This window comes from Schistosoma haematobium, chromosome 1, assembly GCF_000699445.3.
Source record: "Schistosoma haematobium chromosome 1, whole genome shotgun sequence".
Taxonomy (NCBI): Eukaryota; Metazoa; Platyhelminthes; class Trematoda; order Strigeidida; family Schistosomatidae; genus Schistosoma; species Schistosoma haematobium.
In genome coordinates, this window is record NC_067196.1 from 27,459,781 (window position 1) to 27,482,835 (window position 23,055).

General features: G+C 36.9%; 1 protein-coding gene across 1 annotated transcript; it reads right to left on the reverse strand.

Annotated features, from left to right (window-relative positions):
• Positions 1 to 1,149: 1,149 nt before the first annotated feature.
• Positions 1,150 to 17,788, reverse strand: VMP1 (Vacuolar membrane protease). Its single transcript, XM_051214684.1, has 8 exons — positions 17,689 to 17,788; positions 16,908 to 17,374; positions 16,765 to 16,875; positions 16,559 to 16,726; positions 11,033 to 11,260; positions 8,809 to 8,987; positions 4,547 to 4,640; positions 1,150 to 3,320 (listed from the first exon to the last, which is right to left on the reverse strand). The coding sequence occupies exons 2-8, from the start codon at positions 17,169 to 17,171 to the stop codon at positions 3,162 to 3,164; spliced, it is 1,203 nt and encodes a 400-aa protein (XP_051073594.1). The 5' UTR covers positions 17,172 to 17,374; positions 17,689 to 17,788; the 3' UTR covers positions 1,150 to 3,161.
• Positions 17,789 to 23,055: the final 5,267 nt, after the last annotated feature.

A 23,055-nucleotide genomic window follows, 5' to 3' on the forward strand; every position in this document is an offset into this window, starting at 1 on the left:
TTCTAATTAATTGAAATAATTCTTCCCGCCTTCTTCATCGTCGGGTTTTTCTCCGAGTTAAATATTGAATATCTGTTTTCCCAGTTGTCTCGCGTTCAGCTTTGTGGACTGTGTGGTTAGGGCCCGGTGCCACTACAAATCTACAGACAGTGACTCAGACCGAGCAATAACACTAACTGATTTTACTTGAATATGCTTATTTTTTCCTGATCAGATTTCAATGGACTGATGCTTAAGTAACTAGTTAATACTGTGAACAAACATTCTATTACTCATAAGATTCTCTAAAATATACGTATTAGGTTTAGTTCAGACTATTTTGAATTACGTGACTTACATCCAGAAAGAAAGTTCTACTGATTTCCAGGATCCTCTCTGAAAAAAAGCACATAACTCATCTTCTATGGACACAACAAATGTATTTGTATAAACTCCTACTATAAACTGTTAGCAGAATCATATGCCGTTAGGAAGTTGAACCCAACACAAATTTTTCATAAATATGAAACTGAAGCACACTTTTCTGACCAAGACATCCGAATCCCTGGATTGTAGAGGACTGGATCAGCCACTATCAACATTCTTTACTGCAATTTCAAAAATAAGTAGGTAAATCTTTCCTACGTTTAAATGATTGAGATCAAGTTTTAAATATTCAAAGCAAAACGAGACATGTGTAGTTAAATACTGCAATTATGACCTATGTCTAAACTGATTTCATCAAGATAAATCTATTTGGAGACACATGATGCCCACCATCAGATAGATATCTTGCTGAGCATAAATGAGAAAATTAACAATCTCAAACCGCGTAAGTGACCATCATCAAAAGGCGTAGTCCCACTTGCTCGTTCACAGTTATGTGATATTATTACCAGTCCAGTAACGTTATCTCTGGAATTCGACCGCGCAAAGTAACAATAGTTTTCAACATGAGTTCACGTATCTCGTTGCACTTCATCCAAGTTACGAACCCACTCAAACCAGACCACCACTCAAGACTTAGATACGCCGGACGGCTGTTTCTTTAAAGCATGGGACTCCTCAGTAGCGCGCACCTACGATCCCGGACACGGGGCTCGAACCTACCTCAAGGAGCCGTGTACCCGTTCGCTTTTACATCAAATGCACTAGTTAAAACTGTGTTTTGCGACAATATTGTTAAACTGTACACAATACTAAGATAAATGACTACTCGATGTATCTTAATCACCAGATACTAACCTAGGTTAAAAATGATCTATCAACCTATGACAGCATTTAGTGTCGGCCATTATGTTAAGCCCATATACCTCATTCTAGCTTTCGGACAGCCAATTGTATTCATTCTACTTGAGTCACATTCTGACCTTGTTAATTCGCTTATCGATCTTGACTGTTTTTATATGAGCGTATAGGTGTGTGTACATTTTTTATCCCATTAATCATCACATGTCTGTAACTTACTTTTGTGTAACTATAAATATTGATTAACGCTTGGTTAAAGGGGAGTTGGCTTACCAGCCATCACCACTCTGCGTCGTTTCTCCTCTCTCTATTCCATTCGCTTTATATACAAAATATATGTATTCACAAGTTCATTCTCGTTATTTGACTTATTTAATTCCGTTATTGACTAACGCGATTTAAGTCAATGATTATATACGAGGATAGGCGACACATATATTTCAACAACAATCATCATTACAATCACCTTGGAGTCAGATCTCGGGCCACTAAAGTGGAGAGCCCTTTGGACAACATCGTTCGATCTAAATGACGATTAAATAACGGGCCTCCATACAGTTTTCGCCCAGTCATATAAATATTAAGTAGTTATGATTTTACCGAGATATCTTAAAACTAACCCACATCTTCGACAAATTTAAGGATTGTCATGTTGAAATATTTGAAAATACATTCCAATAGACATTACACTCATCGTTTTCTTGAAACAAGATGAGTATAAACACATAAGTAGTCGCAACTCGCACCATTTATGGAGTAGGTGAGATGTCCGTCTACCAACCAGAGGTCGGGTTTACTGAGCAGCAGTCCGCCCCATCCTACTTTATGGCAGTGAAAATTAGTCGGTAAGATTAGAGGATATTCGTAGGTTACTAGTATTCGATTATAGGTGTCTTCGAAACATTGTTCGTATATCCTGGGACCACCGACTAAGTGATGCAGTTGTTTGGAAACGGGTACTAGGCAAGGATGGCAAATCAATTGATGAAGTAGCAAAACTTCGTCATTTGAGGTGGCTGTGATGTGTTACGTCTGCCCCACCACCAACTGCCCCGACGAGCGATGTTTTATGGTGTAGGAGTAGGTTGGAAGAGGAAGCTAGGGGCGACCAGACCAAAACATAACACAAATTCATGAAGTCACTGACAAGTGGACTGAGTTATGTTGGCAGGTGTAGACTATAGCAATCGTTGGTTAGAGACCTTGAATGACATGGCTCAAAATCGTTTGCCATGGCGCAGGTGCACCCAATCTTTATGTTCTAACCTAAATTCTTCATGTCTTTCTTTTCTCTCCCCAAATTCATTTCAGTGGATTATACCCCTTGAATAACATTTTAAAACCCTAATGTTTCCGATTACTGTTTATACTCTTACTATCTCTGCCACTACGGGATATGAGTCAACAATTGTATCTCTGTGCTAATGTGGCATGGCAACTCGAATTGATGTACGTACGTACGAAGTTCTACGTTGTTGCTGACTAAGTCTTTTCAATAAAAGAAATAAATAGGGAACTTTGTACATGTATCACTGAATAGTCAATGTTAGATACTAACTGCAGTCAAAAGTAGACCAAATTGATTTCGGTACAAAATATAATAGCTAAGAAATTTTAGTACAGAAACACTTGGTTTCGAAACAAACTAGAATGAACACAATTTGGATTTTAAAAATGCCAGAGAAATGACAATTGCATGGTTGTAAAAATTTTGAAAATGAAGTTTACCAACGATTCGAAATAAAATATCGTGTCAATAAGTTTGAAACACTTCCACTGTTGTGCAACACGTTTGGAAACAACATCGGGTGAGTAAAAAGATCACATTTTAAAAGGCAACGTAAAACATAACCTCTGAAAAACTATGTACTGATAGATAATATGGAATGAAATAACTTTAGAAGTCGGAACTAACACAATTTTAATATTGAAAATTATTCATCTTTACTATGTACTTCTCCTTCTGCAAGCCGCCGCCACTCGCATAATCTACGATGATAACTCCTCGCAAGCGCATGAATAATGGATACGAGAAATGAAAGTATAAGTCCAGTTATGAGGACAAATAACACAAACTGAAGCCAACTTTGTTGCTAAAATTCATTGGAAAAGAAAGTGATAGAACAATGATATACTTTAAATTACTTCAAAGGAAAATGTTAGAAATCATTTATAAAAACAAATTTATTGAAGCACACAAAGTGTAAAATATTTGAGTTTTTCACAATGATTTACGACAAAGTTTGCTTCCATAGACTACGTCCATGAATACATGATCACAGTTGTATGTGAATTGCATCCAATTACTACTCTACGGTGATTGAATAGAAATACAATATTTGTAAGGAATTGTTTTACTCTAAGATTTATTAGTAGGGCGGCTACGTAATTGCACTCGACTTTAAAAATCAACACGCACCCCCCTCGAACACGCAATAATTAACTGATTTGCTGAGCATTCGATGATTCAAAATAAATATTTATATCTCATGAAAACTACTCAGGATAAGCCCTGTTATTTTACAACTAAAACTGTTATGACTGCGTCGCCAACTGTTACGTCTGATCTTCGCTAATTGTTATGTCGGAATTACCAATTACTTATATTTGTAAAACGAAGAACCACTGCAATTGTCACGATGCGAAGTAATAACGCCAAGACTGGAACAAGTGAAGATTAATTACCCGTTTTTGTTACTAATTAAGATGAAGTCACATATATGAAAAAAATCGTGAGTTATAAAAAATCGCATGCTACATGTCATGCTGAGCGTAGTTCATGTTAATTTAATACAAGAAAATCGTATCTTGGATAAATCAAATGCTATACCAAATAAAATAATACACCGGCAAACAAAAACAAATACTACACTGAGTAACTATCACAATGAATTAAAAACGGAAGTAATGTTGAACAAAAATTATAATGCATATATTTTTCGCTTTTTAATCCCGCCATATCAACAACAATGAGCTAAAGACATATTAATTTTTTTATACTCAACAACACATAAACAATCTAATCCATGAACATAAGGTGGTGTACATATTAACAAACAAATAAGTTAAATATTTAGAGTGAGAGTTAAGGATTTATTGTGCATAAACATTGTAAATTTAAGACACTTAGTGTGTGATAATTTCTCTGACGAAATGGTTTACACTAAGTCATGAAACGTCAGAAAGTTAAAAATTTCAATTTCCCTACACATTAGGATACTACAAATATTGTAATTTTATAAACAAATCACTTTAAATAATAAAATTAATTCTAGTAACAAAGTACTAAATGGAATAAATGGTAGTTCAAATTACTTACTCCATTAAATTCTTTATTGTGTAGACTAGCTTTTTGTTGGTGTAAATATTCAAGAAACGGAGATTGTAACTGTTTACCATACACTGGAATACGACTGAAATTGTTTAAAAATGAGAAAAAAAAGACGAAATAAGTTAAACAAGATTATTTTTTGAAAAACACATGTTGGTATGAAACAACAGTCGGACAAAGACAATTTTTAATTTGGTATATACGCGAAAACAGATAAACAACTGTTTTATGAATCCAGGAAAATCTACCAGTTAACTAAAATGCGCAAAAATAGCTTTCACTCAAAACGGCTTGCACGTTGCTTTATTTAATTTAATACATAGGAACCTGTTTCAGATTGCACTGTTCGAAAGTGATCAAGCATTTTCTTATAATGATTTAAAACATAGTTAGAGCTAGAAGATAAATATGCATCAGTCAATAACTTATTACTAAGCGAGATATAAAATCTCTTGTATTTACTTATATTGATAATTAGAGTAAATTTAGAATTAGTGGGTTATATAAATGAATCACGAAGTTCTACTAAGAGGCGCAGACTCAAATCGTCTAAGACTTTCGAAACAACCATTCTAACCTAAAACACATGTGCACACAAACAACCTGTTTTTATTGCACTAAGATCAAATTGACCTTTATAAATTACGAAAATCACTTTGTTGTCTCTGGCATAAGTATACCTCCCATTTGCGTTCTTCATTCTTCATTTAATAATTTTGAAAAATGATAGTGTTCTCTTGCTATTTTGTGTGATTGCAGTACAGTTGCCTCAATTGTTTAACTCGTCTGAAAACTTATTTGTATTAGGTCTAACAAAACAATCTCATTAAACTTGATTAGTATAATAAATAACAACAGATAATTCTAGTAACGTCATAGATAAAAATACATTCCACAAGTTACTATCATAATACAATAATACAATTAGTCAAAAGATAAATTTATACAAAAACCTTACGTACTGGTATATCGGATTTCAAGAGTATTTGCCTTCAATAATGAAAGCTACCTGAATTAAACAACCACTGGACATAATTTGCTAAAAAAAATGCTTTTGTTTAAAATATTGACTTCTGTTTTTCCTCTATCTTTTATAAAGTTCTAAGACAAATTTTATCTATTTGCATATGATAAGCAATAAAGTAGGAACCAAAACCTGATACTTATACAAACCCTGTTGGTAATATAGATTGCACTTCTCCAACACCACCCGCTTTTTACTAACGAGCTTCTCTTGGGTTCACTTAAATGCATTAGTAAAATGAGTGGGTCCGGAGATTTCTTGACTATTTTAAGAACTAGACCGTAAATAAACTCATACTTAAGTGTAATGGAAAATTAGAGGAACATTAAAAATGTCAAGAAATCGCCATGATAATCAATGCGCGATTCTTTACATACTTTTTAAGGTTTCTATTGCTTACTCCTATTGTAATAAAATATTTGTAACATTATATTAACTATTCAGTGGGCAACAAGAATCCGTGATGAGCTTTTTGCATGAATTTTAAAAATACTAACATAGCAGCTAAATAAAAGTCGGTAGAACAGGACTGGAAGATGAACATCGGGTGTTGTAGTCAATAGAATGCAGGTTTATAACATAATCATTATAGTCTAACCCGAATAAACTTTCGTAAACTTTATATGTATGAGCTGTGTTTCTTACGAGAAAAATAAACATATTCATTCAAAATGTCTTGCAGAACAATATAACTTTTCCTAAACGTAAATATTGTTCATAATAACTAATCTGCAGACTTTCCAAATAACATTAAACCGTCATTTTAGTTGAGATACTTTGCTTATATCATAAAAGGAAGATGCTTATTAAAACAAACCACATTAAACTTTACAAATGTAGTTTCAGTAACGTTCCTAAAAACAGTCTAGTTGTTTCTTAATCGTTTTGAAAGTTTTCAAAATGATTTCCTAATGTCATTAGTCAACCAGATATTTGGAAAATGTACTGCTGAAAATCTTTATTTATCTCAAGAACAGTCTTTTCGGAACATATCCGAAGACTTTAAGATAATGTTATTTCTGTTTAGCTAATGTAATTTCTTGGGGTTATACGAGTAAATTGATACATACAATTTGATGTAAACTGTGAGGGGTACTAGATAACGTATGATTATGCTAAAGAAGACGATACATTTAGCTACAATACAGGTTTGGCTATTGTATTTTTTCGATCATCCCTCCAATATTTTTACATGCTAACTACATTAAACCACTGATATTTTGTATTCGACCAAATCAAGGCTATCAAAATCCATGCGTAATCCATTACACGTACCCTAAAATAAATTAAACACTGAATTTTGCCATCTGATCGTCATTTTATCACTACATCAAAAAAGTGGGACCTCGTTTCGTGATAAACTGTTTTTATTTGCTTCGATGAACAGTGATACACAACTGGAACGTATGTTTCTCATTGATATCAACGATAATGCTTCATCAGCATATCTGGAGTAGGACTAATAATTGAATGTTTAGGCACGATCTCAAGATTAGCCAAAACAATATTTCAAGAAATGAAAACATAGATTTGTCATGACTAATCTATCAATTTGGACAACTGTTGAAACAGCATTACAAAGGTTCAATACAGCCTTCCTTCGAGATACTGACAAATTCAATGAATTCAAGATAACTCTCAACAACAGGTCCCAAGCCTTACAACATCTACTGAAAGAAGAAACTACTATGGATGACAACTGGAAAGGTATCAAAGAAGCATCAACTTCAACGTGTCAAGAGGTTCTGGGCCTAAAGAAGCACCATCATAAGGAATGGATCTCTATAGAAACACTGGACAGGATCAAAGAATGGAAGAACAAGAAGACAGCAATTAACAATAGCCGAACATGAGCAGAGAAAGTCCAAGCACAAGCTGAGTACATAGAAGCAAACAAGCAAGTGAAGAAGAGCATTAGAGCCGACAAGCAGAAATACGTGGAAGAACTAGCAACGAAGGCGGAAAAAGCTACAAGAGAAGGAACTTTGAAACAGATTTATGATACAACGAATAAACTGGCAGGGAAATATGGCAAACCAGAGAAACCGGTCAAGGACAAAGGAGGCCCGGGACAGAGTTCGATGGATAATGCTGGTGGGTGATCTATGCTGCTCCACGAGGGGTAACAGGCGTAAGTAATCCATCAATTAGGCGATATATAAGGTACTGTTAAACAGGGAATGGTTGTCCTTCGTGGAAACAAGTGGCAGGTAGTCGAAACCACATCTTCATCATTCAAGTAATATCAACTACGGTAAGCAAATGAAGGCATACTCAGAATGTGTATTCCAGTGTGACATATAAACTAAAACCTATTATGTTGACTTGTTACACATGTGACAAAATTTCAGAAATTTTCCCCATTGTCAATCTCCCAACATTGAGCCCATGATAATCTCGTATTTTGGAACACATGACAAAGAGAAAACAATTACGTATATTCACATTTTTGAGAAATAAAGTTACATCCACAATAAAAGGTCAAATGTTTGTTTCAAATACATGGTGGACAAATTATATAGCGGAGTTTGAATACTTCACTTATACTTAAAGTGTGTGCTGATGTTGTTCAGAAGAAAAATTACCTTTCTAATCTACAAATAACGCAGTTTCGAAGTATTTATGTCGTAACAGATGCGAACATTAACCGTTTCTAACATACAACATCGTCAAATCCATTAATGCATGCTTTATTTTGGCCTTTGTAAATTAATATAATTATAGACTTAGAAATGTAGAGCCTGATGGTGAAATTGTCGAAAAAAACTGTTCGCTCAAATATTCTTTATTTTTGGATATTCTACGGGGATTTTTAAACTGCTAAACTATTAAAATATTAAGATTTTAGAAATATGAAGCGATTTACATTTATATAAAATATTTAGTTGAGTTTCGGTAATCGGGAACATATCATTTTAAACTGTAAATAAAAAGGGAAAATTAAATGGAAAAGCAATATATTGGAGATACCTCCTCCTGAATTCAGTCATCAAAGAGTCTTTATGGAAGCCTCATGGGAGAATAACAGAAAACAGTTCAAAGTAGAGAAAATATATAAAATTTTACTTCATGTAGACAAAAAACTAAGTGTTCGGTACATTTGAAGTTTTGAAACAAGATTTTAGGTGTAAAAATGGTTCTCAATCTCAGGTTATAACATTTACAATTATTTTAGTTACATGCAATTAATCATATAATATTCAAAGGGATAAAACGTGCTACCTACCCAATTAACTCAACTAATGTTTCTACATGGTGCTCAGAACTTAAAGCGATCACAGTTAGCTGTTGTAAATGAACCTTGATCAAGGCTTTGCCAATAAAAGTTGCGCCAAAGAAAGACCAAAATGGCACCAAAAAGTGTCCACATGTTACTCCAGCCAAATCGAACAATGGGTTGGGAATCTATGTAAAAATATAGAATTCGCTTAACATAGTTACATGTTACGTGAAAAGATAACATTTTTGAAACATCTCCACAGAATATTCAAAGACCTTAGAATGTTAGAGTGAACAACTGTTTCCAGTAACTTCATCATTAGACACTACAGTTTTAAATCTATAATTATTGCATTATTATGGCAAATTTATTGAAAACAGTTATTTGCTATAGAACGTATAAAGAAGTGTACGATCATCACGTATTTAGCTGATCCCGTATGTATGTCACATAAATATCGCAAGTAAATAAAACAGATTTCAAAAAATATATTCTCAGTTTCCGTGAGTTTACTTACTATTTTAAGAACAAAATAAAAGCGAGAAGGAAAATCCCCTAACTTTCGCTTTATGCAGACGAGCGGTGATACACGAATTCATAAACAAGAAATATTTTTTAACGGATAATAATAATAATAATAATAATAAACATGAAAGTCTGGTTACATTAAAAATGTTCTCGTTTCATAATCAAGTCTCTTATATTGAGTAATGTCGATTATTTGTGAAATTATCTTTAAAACATTCCAACTAATTTTTATATTATGTTAGCCATGGATATTTGAGGTCAAGAGGAATTCCAAAATACATGACTTTCGATTAAGCATACAAGATCACTGATAAACAGTTTCTCAGCGAATAATTTGGGTTACCAACGATTGGTTCGATTTAAACTACTTGCTATTTGGACAATCCAGGATTTTAGAGAATATAATAGCAGAGTTCAATGAACAAACACTAAGCAACCTAATCTGGACAGTAAGTCAACTGCATGTTCAGTTAAAATTGACCCAACTGATAAAACGTATGCCTATAAAAGCACCATTTATTCAAATACTGAAAGGTACTTAGATATTTTCAAAGACTATAAGGGAGTTGATAGATTGAATATATTCAATCGCTAAGGATAATAAATTGTTTATGTTAACTTCAAAGTGTTCGTATAACACATGTGAGTGTTATTAGTTTTATTTCGAATCTGCGCCGGCAACTTGGCAGATACCACATTGTGTAAGTTGTAATATATGTATAAAATTATAAATCGTCAATAGCAAATAGAGTTTGACTAAGATTGTAGATATGTTGACAACTTATTTGAAATACAAACTAATTTTCTACACACACATCATAGATCTCAAGAATATATTTTTCAAAAAATTTTCTAAACAAATATCGCTGAGTGGAGCATATATATCTGGCGCCCCCCCCCTTGTACCAATATTTGTGTTGAAATAAATAAATCGCTTAATTCATTATCGAACTGAAAAGGTCACATGGAAACAATGGAATATAACTGTTTCTCTTTGAAATGATAAGGTTAGACAGAATAGATTCAACCATTTGCCTTTGTCATAAAACAGTTGTGAATGAAGGGTAACTGAAGAGAGAAAAAAATTGAACATCATACTTGGAGATGATGCTATTCCGCTTTGGCTACACTCTGTCGACCTAATTTGTAAACCAGTGAGGTAAAATAGAATTATGTACCTTGCATAATTGGTGCATGCAATAAAGATCCCTTGTGACTGCTGAAAATGAGACGGATGAACTATCTTAGAAATTTCTTACTGAATCGAACCCCTTAGATATTTAGAAGATCAATACCATTGAGACTAGCAAACAACAGCTAAATTCAGTTGATACATTCTAACAAGCGTTTCCTGTACTCGGCGTTAAATCAAACTTATTACGAGTAGTAATAGTCCCCATTTACATGGATTCAAACAGTATGATTTCAACCTGAGACAAAATTTTCTGGACATTATACCTAGTACACAACATTCTAAATACTTACTAAAACAAGACTATTAACTTGTGAAAAAACAGTTATGCCACAATATATACTACACAAACCACATGTTAATTTCTCCTGAATTCGCATTTAAATAAATAAGCTAGTCAAGTAATGAAGTAATACTGACAAAGTGGCTAGCTAGTTTAATTCCAAAAACTTGTAATAAAGAGTAATCTAATTTCGAAAGCAGCTATTACATTGTAAATTAATAACTTACAGACGCACAAAGTAAAATTCCAATAAATCCAGCTTTCATGATTAGATGATGCAAAAAACGTTCAGCTTTCTTTTGAAAAGTAACTGTTTGATCTGAAAGATTAGCAGAATTTTCATTCGACGAGATGGATTCCTGTAAATCCAATAATTCATCACTGTATTCCCCGGAAAGCTTGGCACCTCGAGCCATGAAATAAGGAGGCAATTCGCCAAGCGCAGTCCCTAAGCCCTTAAAATGGATGGACAAACACAAACTTATAGGATGTTAAGAAGTGAAAATGACAAGTGACGATGTAAATAAATATCCAATATTATCTCACTCCACAATGTAAACATGTTTCCATAATAAAAACCATAAAGGCACTGAAGATTCCAATCGATCATTTACAAACACTATCCCAAAGTTCAGATAGTACAATAAATACTTTGTCTAGCTTGGTTTCAAATCCTGAATTCCAGACCAGTTCCTAACTTTTATTTCTAATGGGATTATTTGCAATCACTAACTAATTACTAAACCCAATTTTGTACACATTTACTTTTAGCCGTACTTACGCGATCATTACTATTCATCAACCGATTGTTTGGATGTTATATTCGTTCTACTACTAACTTACTATTACTTTCGTAAGTAGGACTAGATTAAGATATGCTGTTAATTGATTTCTGTTTTGTTTCAATTGTATAATGTATCACAGTACAGCCATAATGAAGAACTAATTAAAGAGAAATGTTTCCTTATTCTCTTTGTATTTTCAATGTCTGATTGAGAATACTGAAGTTAATACAAAAACTTTTATCTCCCCTTTGCATATAATGTACATCTGTTGTACGACCAAGGGTAAGGATCTGCTCTCCGTCAAATTATTTATTATTTATTTATTTGAACAAATAAATATTGGTACAAGAATGCACCAAATATATATGCGCCACACAAAACAATGAGAATTTAAGGGGAAGGAAAAAAAGGAGAGAATAATAACGAAGAGATTGATGTAACGTGGTGTAATAATAATGGTAAAGATGGGGGAACGGAAAGGTAAAATCAGAAGAAATCTTTCAGTTAAGGAAGACACAACCACTTTTTTATGAAGAAAGTAAAAGAAGGTTACAGCACGAACGCCACTGGCTTCTATTCTGAGCCATATCTGATAACGTCTCTAGCCACTGTTGCACCATCTCTCGGACCCCAACCAGGGAGTCGTGAAGGACCAACACAAGCCAGTCCTTTACAGCTTTCTTTCATCCCAAGATACCATGTCATATACTGACCACCTCTCCGCTTCTTCCAACCAGTCCCAGAGTCGGCAAATAATACACGACGTGGAATTCTCTGGGACGACATTCGTAGAACATGTCCAAGCCACCGAAGTCGGTGTTTCAAGATAGTGACACCAATCGCATTATAATCTCTGTGTCCGAACACACGATGCCGATCCTCTACATTACTAACATGGTGTTGCCACTGAATGTCAGCAATCCTTCGGAGACAACGATGATCGAACACAGAGACTCGTCTAACGTCCTCGACTCGAAGAGGCCAGGTTTCACAAGCATAGAGCAAAACTGCTCCCACCGACGCGTTGTAGATCCGACCTTTAAGAGCCAGAATAACATCACGAAGGCGCCAAAGATGGCCCAGATTGGCATTAGCCGCTCTGGCTTTCACTATACGTGCATTGATCTCATCACTCACAACCCCACCAGCACTTATGCAGCTACCTAGATACACGAACTTCTCAACTACTTTATCTGCTCACCATCCAGAGTGAGTACAGGATTAGAATCCTGCCAGTCTTGTAGAAGTACTTTGCAATTCGAAGGTGCAAAGCTCATAACGTACCTACGGACACTGATTGCCAACTAATTAAGTGCGGATTGCATGCCTTGGGCATTATCACACAGTAAGACAATATCATCCGCATACTCAAGGTCGAGTTGTCTTTCTCCAGGCAACAGATCCACACCACCATTACTTACATCCATCAGAGCCGTTTCCAGAATGTCATTGATGGCAAAGTTGAAGAGGAATGGTGAGATTGGACAACCCTGCCTAACCCCACTGCTCGAATGGAACAATGAAAAAAGGTGGTTGTATTCCCTTACTCTGCCTGAGGTGATTTTATATAGTGCGTTTAGGATGTTAATAAACTTCTCAGATACACCCTTCTTCAATAGACAATCCCAGAGAACAATCCTATACAACGAATCGAAGGCAGCCCTGATGTCAAGAAACATTACGATTGTTGGCCTTTGATAAGTATGGCGGTGTTCTAACATTTGGCGGAGGGTCTCCGCAAACGATGAACTCTCTATATCTATATCTCCGTGAAATACCTCATACGATTGAGCGTTTACAGCTTTTTCTAGGGAAATCTTCACTAGATTTACGTGGTGGAGATGTGAAAGTGGACATTCAACCTCTAAACCAGGTTGGTGATTACCGATATCCACCAGAGAGACACCCTAATTCCAAACCAATGCTCCACATAAGCTCCAAGATAATAAGTATAGTGTACGAGCCAACTATAGACACTATCCTCCTTTGATTGCTTCATTTGGTTATGCTTTACTACCTTCTAAACTACACCATTAAATACTTACTGTTTTCTCGTGACGAGGGTGTTGTTTACGAACGAAAAGCGAATGTCCCGCACTTCAATACGGTCTGTGGGTACGGAAGATCCACCTGGGGGATATGGAAAACTGTGATTCCAAACCAAGGGTAAACTAATGTGCAGATATATTTGGATGTCTTTATAGCATGATATGGTTTATTAGCCACGAACCAACTAATGCACTCAAACTTCGTTTGGAAAATAAAGTCCCGATTTTCTGACAACTGAGGTTAAGCTCTTTATAAATTACTACACAAGGAAATGACTCAGCTAAAAGAGCATTTGAGAAACTGATCAGTGAGGAAAATTACGGACCTACAAGACGATACTGAACGAAAGGAGTCCGTCCCAAGAAGTGAAGTAAACTTCAAGAGCACCTAAGAACAGCTTTTAGGGTAAAATGCTATATAATATATCCTGATAATAACCTGATGGTGATCTTAGCCTTGATAATTTTGAAGGAAATCAATGATTGCAAGTCAAACATTTTCTGGAAAACCTTGGTGATTGCATTCAACTCCAATCCTGATACTTTATAATTTGAAGACACATTGCAGCTCAATTAATGCGATTAGGGCTTCACCGTGACACTTAACTTTTGAATAAAGAGGTAGGAATACCTTAGAATCCACACCTTACGGATCTCCAAATGGTACTAGATACGACTAAGTTCACAAGTGGAAAATTTAACTAAAAGAAACTGCTACATGACTGCCGGATAAAATCCCGGGAACTGATCATTAATTGCACAATTACTAAACAGTATGGGACGATTATTATTAATGTATGGTGACAGACTCTAAATAGAACAATTGGGTTTATTGCCTGACTTATAATCAAAAGATTTTGAACAGACCTTTCATGGAGATATTAGTATTCATGAATCGTTTTTGATCTTAAGAATATTGCTACATTAAAACGTCTCTTAATTGAGACCTGATAACTGAATGCCCAGTGCTTGAGCCAGTAAAGCCACAAACTTCTCAGTGAATAAGAATCCAGACTAAGATACTTGTTTGGGATAGGAAAAGAACGTCGTTTGTTGGTTTTATCCGCCTTAAAAAGTTTAAACTAAAATGTTTCAGGGTAAGGAGTTCGTGTAAGACAAGAACGTGAATCCAATGGACACGAAAAGTAGATGAGTGATGACTGTCGATGGGGCACTACAAAACTTTCTTCTTACATTGCAAGTACTCTGAGATACAAAGGTATTCCGACTAGATTCTAAAATGGACTATCCCAAGCGTGAAGTCACAACTAACTGTCTAATGAATTAAACAAATATATGAGGTGACTGATAACTACTTCGTTGGCTAAACAAAGAACTGTTCGTCACACAATTCTAAGGTGGGGAGAAACCGATTCATTAGTTTGTAAACAAATCAAAAGCTTTGGATCTGGAAATAGGGTGGTCAAACAAAAATAAAAATAAGCAGTAGCAACTGAGTGTAAAAAAATTATGATTACCATTAACACACTGCCGACGAAATACTTCAGGCTAACGGTCTGATTACGTCTAAATCACAAACTTAGGTTGGAAATAACGTTTTCGTTGACTGGATTTTCAGGAATTCATCTCCTTCCAAGAGGTCCACTTATCGACTTATAATACACAGATAACAGTCCTGTTTGTTGAAGACACTGATAAAATGCAGTCCTTTGGAAGCACTGAGCAACAATGCCAGGATGTTTGGGATGCGATTCTCTCCCTCCAAATGCAAGTTGCTTCAGGACTGGCATGCGTTAACACCTGAACTAAGGATGGGGAGTGAAGTATTTGAACGCGTTGACAACTTTAATTATCTTGGAAGTCTGATCAGCCCTAATGGGTTGGTGTCTGACGAAATCTCAGCACGGATTCAGAAAGATCGTTTGGTTTTTGCCAACTTCCGCCACCTATAGCGAGGGTGAGATATTCGTATATCGATTAAGGGACGAGTATACTGTGCAGCAGTTCATTCTGTTCTACTTTATGGGTGTGAGACGTGGGCATTAAGAGTAGATAACCATAATTTACTAGCATTCGATCACAGATGTCTTAGAAATACTGCTCGCATCTGCTGGGATCACCGGGTAAGTAACAGTGAGGTTAGACGCAAGGTATTAGTGAATAATGGTAAATCAGTTGATGAGGTTGTGGATCTTCATCGACTGAGATGGTTAGGATGTGTTACGTATGCCTGAACACCGATCACCACGACGCGCGATGCTGACTAATGTTGGGGATGATTGAAAGAAAGTTGGGGGCGGCAAAACCAAAATGTGGCATCATCCTATAAAGTCACTAACCTCTGGTCTGTACCACGTTGGTAGGTGCAGGCTACTTATTTGAGGTTCGTGTGATCATCGTGACTAACAGATGGAGACTCTGAGTGGCATGGCTCAGGATCGATCACAATTATCAAGGCGTATACACTCTTCGTCTTCCCTTAAACTATGAGATTTAAATTGCTTTATACCTTTATTTCTACGAACTAATTCTTTCTCCCTGTATTATATCTTTATACACAATCTTTTGCAGATTACTATCATTAAAGTAACTACTTCTATAAATTTGGTATTCATCTTGCTGTGCTCATGTGGTGGACCGATGTATATATGTGCCCGGTCCTACGTTGTAGCTGACTAATTGACACCAACTGTTGGGCAGATGCTGAAATTGTTTTGAGTACTTTAATCCTCCATACTTTCAGAGCTCTGAACAAAGCGTTCAGGATCGTATATACAGTCAACAATGCGATATACGATAAGTAAACCCAAACTTTAATCTGACTTCAACACTAAAAAATGCATTTAGTTACTTGTCCTCTAGAGACAAAAAACAACTAGATGTTAAACATAAATTGAGAGCATCGAAACATAAATAAGGGGTCAAAACTGACCGATCCATTATCACTTCGTCAACATACCCACATGACTGACTCCATTTGCACTTTCCGCATAATTTTCCAAAACGTAATTTTTTCAAATGGATTTGGATTATCCGGACATACAATTCTATCCGGGTAGGGTGGACGAGGAAAATCAAGTGTTTTACATTCATATGCGCTCATCGTGACTTCAGCTATAAACGGACCCTATCAACAAGTTTATTGTTTAATAAAAATTAACTTACTAGATACAAAACGAAAGTGTGTAGACCGGTACCAAATCCACATGATGATAGAAATCCAAGCCAAACCCACCACGACCACCATAAGAAAGTAGATTTCATGCGGCCAAAAGTCTAAAGATAACGGAACTAGATTAACAGCTTACATTAGAATGAGGACCTTCCAAGTAGTCCAAAAAAAACAGTAATAAAATTATGCTGACAACAAAAACACATCTAGTTTTGTTTTGCAAAACAGTAAAGCGCAGCTGAGCAAATCTGAATATACACTCCAAGGAGAAATAATACAGTGTAAGTAAAGGTGATTTCCAGAGAAATAGTTGGTCTCGTTGCATTTGTTCTTTCACTTTCAAATCTAATTTAAACTGAACACCGTTTCGTTGGCGTTTGATCCCCTTTCCCAAGCCCATTGAAACTGCAAAGGTTTATTATACAAATCAGTGGTATAAATCCAAACAGTAAGCGTGGATGAACTTCAAACGCCGTATATACGGCAGAAGTGTGGTATGACCTTCAAATGGTTCAAATAGTTGTGGACTGATTAGAAGAAGCTATCGCTTAACAGGCCTCCGTGTCTATTAGCAGGGGATCACCAAAACCTCCAGGCAGGAACCTAGGTATGTTGACAATAAAAGAGGAAAAAGAAATTGGTAAATCATTGTATGATACTATCCATAATCCTTAAGAATAAACCAAGTTATCTCTTAAAGGACTCCTGGGAAGTCGCTTGGACTAGCCTAGCTGGCAGCGAATTCTAGCATTTGACAACTCTTAAGGAGTAGAAGTTGTGTCTACAGTCCGTTCTGCTATGTTATGTCTCCAGTTTTTGGGTGTTATCCCTTAGGTTAGTGTTGGAACTAAGCTTAAACAGGTGTTTAAGAGGATGTCCAGAAGTGTTAAGGATACTGTAAGCCATTAGAAAGTCACCTTTAAGACGCCTATACTCTAATAGGTAAAGGTTAAGTTATTAGAGGCGCTCTTCATAAGGTTGAAATTTGAGTCCTCAAACTGATTTCGTGACTCGCCGTTGGATACGCTCCAAAGTGACCTTGTCCTTTTGGAGTGAGGGGGGAGTACTATGTTTCCGTACTCTAAATGGGGACGGATGAAACCATCGAAGATTATATGGAAAGTTCTTCTGTCAAACTGGCCAAAAATGCGCTTCAATGTTACCAGTACAAGGTTTGCTCGGAAGTCATTTTTGTCATAGCGTAAGACTTTAAATCGTTGGGCACCAGGACTCCTAAATCTTTTCGACTCGGGATACTACCAGAGAGGAGTTTCCCAAGTTGTAACTGTAGTCTGCGACATGTCGCAGATGGACTACTTTACACTTTGAAGCGTTAAAGGTAAGTCCGTTATCGTCTGCCCAACTTTGAAGTCGAGTCAGATCCTCCTGAAGTGCCTGTGTATCGTCTTGGTTGCGTATCTCTCTCCAAAGTTTCACGTCGTCGGCAAAAAGTAATAAATCTGACGTCACCTGTTGAGGAAGATCATTTATGTAGATCAAGAAGAGAAGAGGCCCTAGTACTGAGCCCTGGGGGACCCCACTAGGACATTCCATAGCCTGAGATAAAGTGAAATTAACCCTAACCTTAAAGTGTCGATTTTTCAGGTATGAAGTGAGCCAATCGATTAGAGGTGGTCTGATACCTAATCGTTTGAGCTCATCGATAAGACATGTATGGTTAACCTAATCAAAAGCTTTTGAGAAGTCTAGGTAGATGATATCAACATTCCCCTTGCGATCAAGGATGCTTGTCCATCTGTCCACCGCATTCAGCAGGTTGGTTATACAAGAGTAACCCTTCCTGAAACCATGCTGTTGGGGTGGGAAGAAATTTAAGGACAGTAAATAGTTATTTATACCATCGCATATCAGGGACTCCATGATTTTTGAAGGTATTGAGAGAAGAGCCACCGGTCGGTAACTTGAAGGTTCGCTGCGTCGACCCCCTTTGAAAATTGGTGTGATGTGAACCAGCTCCCAATTTTCCGGTAGTTTTCCTCGATTTAGCGAGAGTGAGAAAATCACGCTACGCGGCGTTGCCAAGACTGAGGCTGCTTCCCTCAGTACGGCAGAAAGGTCCATATCCGGGCCAGGAGAAGTGTCTGTTCTTAAGGGCTGCAGTTCCCAGAACACCAAGTCAGCGCTCAGGTTCACTACGGAAAGTTCTTGGGAGTTGCAGATGAAGCTTTCATCAGTATAGTTGATATGGGTCAGTTGAAATGGCCGAGAGTATTGTTCAGCCAGAAGGTTAGTGGCGTCGCCGTCGTTATTGGTCAGGCAGTTAGGACCTAGCAATTGGGAAACCCTAGTTTTGGCTTGACGAAGAGAGGTTGCATAACTGGATAAGCTTTTCGGATTAGAGACAAATTTATCCATAAGCTTTGTCTGGTACTGAATCCTGTCCTCTCTTATAAACTTCGTGCATATGTTCCTTATATGTTTGTATCTCCTGTACTCGCCGTTGTTGTCAGTTCGTTTTTATTCTACCCGACAGTGTCTTTTGCGGTTTAGCAAACGAAGAGTGCGGTTCTTGAAGATTGTAGGTTCCTTGTAGCTTTTGGAGACCGTTTGAGAAACTGATTGCTTTGTAGCACATAATAGCGTGTGCAGTAAGAAGTCCCAATAAGCATCCACATCAAATTAAGAGTGAACATCCCAATCCACCTGTTGTAGTTAGTCCTGTAGAGCTGACACATTCAACCGTTTGGAATGTTGTTGGTGAGATATCTTAGCTTAGTTTTGCTGACGAAACTCAAGGCTATGACGGCGTGATCGCCTTTCCCCAGGAGAGCCAGGATTGAGAGGTTGTCAACTAGAAATCCTTCGTTTGTAAGTACACAGTCTAAGCGCGACAGTGTCTGACTGTTTCTCCAACGAGTAGCCGACTTCACATTTTCGAATAATCCCAGATCCTCAATGAGGTTGAAGAACAGAGTTCCAGTTGAGTTTTCACCTCCAATATACGTACGTTCCGCGAAATTGACTCTAGGGAGATTGAAGTCCCCTAGAATCAGAATATGAGTGAAACCTAGACGCGTAGAGCGGGATAGTCCTTCCAGCATACTCAATGTCGGCAGTGGGCCTCCTATATGTGACTCCGACTAGGCACCTCGAAGTAATAGACAATGTTACAGAGCACCATATGGATTCCTCAAGATTGTCTAACTCGAGGCTGTGAACTTGGTGTAGCTCTAAGCAAGATCGTATGTATACGGATACTCCACTCCCAATTCCCGTTTCTCTGTCGTTGCGAAACAAAGACATCACAGGTATTGCTAGATCCTGATCCGAGAACTGAGAAGACATCCAAGGTTCAAATATTACTATCAGATGAGCAGTAGTAGCATAGCTTACACCAAACTTTGTTAAATAAAGTGAATTCGTTTTGCGTTGTTTTTTAATGCTCAGCATAAGTATTAGTTGTGCAAACAAGATGTTTTATAAATGTATTATCAAGGGCAAAAATTTATTTTACTGATAGAAGTAATCATAAATACGTGCACAATTGTAAAGTGAATTAATGATTAGTTTTACTGGTGAAATAATATACTTCGTTTTTTCCACCATGTTGAATCTTTAAAATATCTCATATAGTTAATTCAATTTTAAATGGTTTGAATTGTCGTGTCGTCGGTGTCTAGCTTTATTCGCCTTCATTTAAAATTGTTGTGACTGCTTCATAAAAGCTTATCTAGGGAACTAACCCATGAGAACTCTAAATGACTTATTTTAGTCGCTTTAGACAAATAAACTGGTACTGACGGGGAGGCATCTGGAAAACAAAGGTCATCCAGAGACCTGTGGGAAAACATAAACCGATATTTATTGTTAGGATGCGCTAGTAAGGATCTTTAGAATAAACTCTTTCATTTGTAAGAGTTTAAATCAAACCTCTGCGCCCCCAAATGCCCTGGTACGGCCGACAGTAGGGAGAGTCCGCTCTCCTTCTCTAATGCCCTCACACGGCCACGCGTATACAGCCTCTGTCAAGGAAGTCCTACTCACCGCCTCGTAGCGGGGGTGTTGTTTACGAAAATGAGAGGACGAAAAGCGAATGTCCGGCGCTTTAACCGGGCCAGTGAACACGGTGAGTCCACCTAAGGGAGTTGAAAAACCCTGATTCCAAACCAATGGTGCACATAAGCTCCAGTATCCTGAAGGAACAAATGGCGTATGAACCAATTGTTGGTCACCGGATACCATGGGACTGCATCTCCTTACGATGCTCCACTGCCTTGTGGATCAGACCTTCAGGTTGAAGGCTCCGGGTGTGGCCTTCTAAGAAAACCACCTGCTTTTGTTTGAGCACCCGAGCAGTACCACAGCCCTCACACGAATCAAATGAGGTTTGTGTGGCGCATATGTATTTGGCACCTCCTTCTACCAATATCGATGTGTTGAAATAAATAAATAAAATCTAACTTCATCAGTTAGGAGGTCTTGTGGCACTGTCTTTCGTTGGTATGTGTTTCTAAAAGCCAACTCGTCCTGATAAAAGACTAACTGCACTGTTGATGGTCAGGTATGAACTTGAGAAGAGCTGTTTTATCCGCATATGTTGCGTTAGGTTTTTATCAGAATGGTTTATTTCTCATGAACTCCTACCTTGTCATATATATACTTCTAGTGGCGACAACTTCATCTCACTCCATGCATCTATTTCGATTGAAATGCAATATTGTCGACTTGGATTGTCAAAACATATCCCTACTAAGGGATTAAAATGAGCAACTATTATACCAATTCTGCAATTTGGAACTCCCGGCTTCAAAGCCAAACCACCAAAAGAACGTCTGAATTCCACCGTAATCTCTTATACGGTTGAGGTTCAGTATGTGTCGAAAGTACTGGTGTTTTGTTGTTGACCAAGACTTCATGTCAATTTATAAGAACCCGCGGCTAAAACCCCAGAAAACCTATGAAATGTGTACACAAAAGTAGATCTAACAAGCACTTATCCGTTATATGATTGTAAACTAAATACACCATGTAAATGTTATCGTGAAATGTAACTTAAAACTGTCATTTGAATCGAGTTTTAAATCCACTGAATGGATGATAGTAGTCAAATTCTAGGCATATGAAATAATCTAAGTATACCAAAATCAAGGGAAACGGTACCAAACTTTTTCGAAACACTTGCTGGAAAAAATAGTAAGTATGTGCAAGTAGATGCATAACTGTAATAAAAGCTGATTGAACTTAGAACGCACGTAAGGCGACTCACTGGAAAAATCTAAATATAGTCTATTTGGGAATGCAGAACGGGATATACTTCCAACCTTTTGCTTGGTTTGTTGGTCGCATAGCGCGTCCAAATCAACATTGGCAACAATACTACATATTGTTGATAAAGCATATATATATATATAGGCTCTTGGTACATAAGCCATAATATCAAAACGAATGTAAAATAATCCACTTAATAACTCCGTCAAGATCTCTTTTATGATTTCACTAAACTGTGGTGGCCAGAATACTGTACCTTTTAATTTGAACTACTCAGAAAAACTGTAGGGTATTAACAATTAAACTCAGAGTAAGTTAGGAGTTTGACGAAAAGATGTAGACGATAGTGTTAATTTTAAGAATTTTCTTTACATGCATGTACTGGTCTGTCACATATTTAAGTAGGTTGCGTTACTTTGCTACTAACCTGGTTATCTGGGACATCTATATTGAAGTTTCGACTTTCTATTTCCCTTTGAAGCAACAACAGCTCACCCTGAGCAGCCATTTGAAAAAATGTTAGGTCTTTAGATTCTGTTGGAGCAAGTGTTTGAACATTTCTTCGCTGCACATTAGTTAGCAGAGTAGAGATTTTATTTGGTGACCGACCACAAGGTCTGTTGAACTCGGCTTTTGATAAAAAGTCGGGCGGAGGCACAATTGACCGGAACGACATTTCTGTTAATCAAGCCATCAGAAGTGTTACACGTAGTAAGACTGGATGGCAGGTTTCCGACTACTTTTAACTGAACGTAAATAAAACAAGTAATACCATTAAACGATCTTCCGAAAGATGTGTACCAACCACAGTTACTGAGATTCAAATACATCTTAACCATTAGTAGCAATCCAGTGAATAAATTGAAAAAATTACGATATCCTGAGTGCAAAATCGAAAGTGTCTTCGCCATTGGAACTCTTACTTAACCGGCTGCTTCAAACGAGTCTTGGCGTATGATGCTGTAATACGGTTGCTCATATAGTAGGTTACTTGCATTCCAACCACTAGGTCCCAGTTTTAAACCCCGTTTCGATGAACTTGTAACCTGACGCTA

Coding starts and splice junctions, on each gene's coding strand:
- VMP1 (XM_051214684.1), bottom strand. CDS start 17,171: ATGGGCTTGGGAAAGGGGATCAAACGCCAACGAAACGGTGTTCAGTTT. Junction 8,988..11,032: donor GAATTTTACTTTGTGCGTCT/GTAAGTTATTAA, acceptor ATTTTTACATAG/ATTCCCAACCCATTGTTCGA. Junction 3,321..4,546: donor ACAATAAAGAATTTAATGGA/GTAAGTAATTTG, acceptor AATGAATTTTAG/CAACAAAGTTGGCTTCAGTT.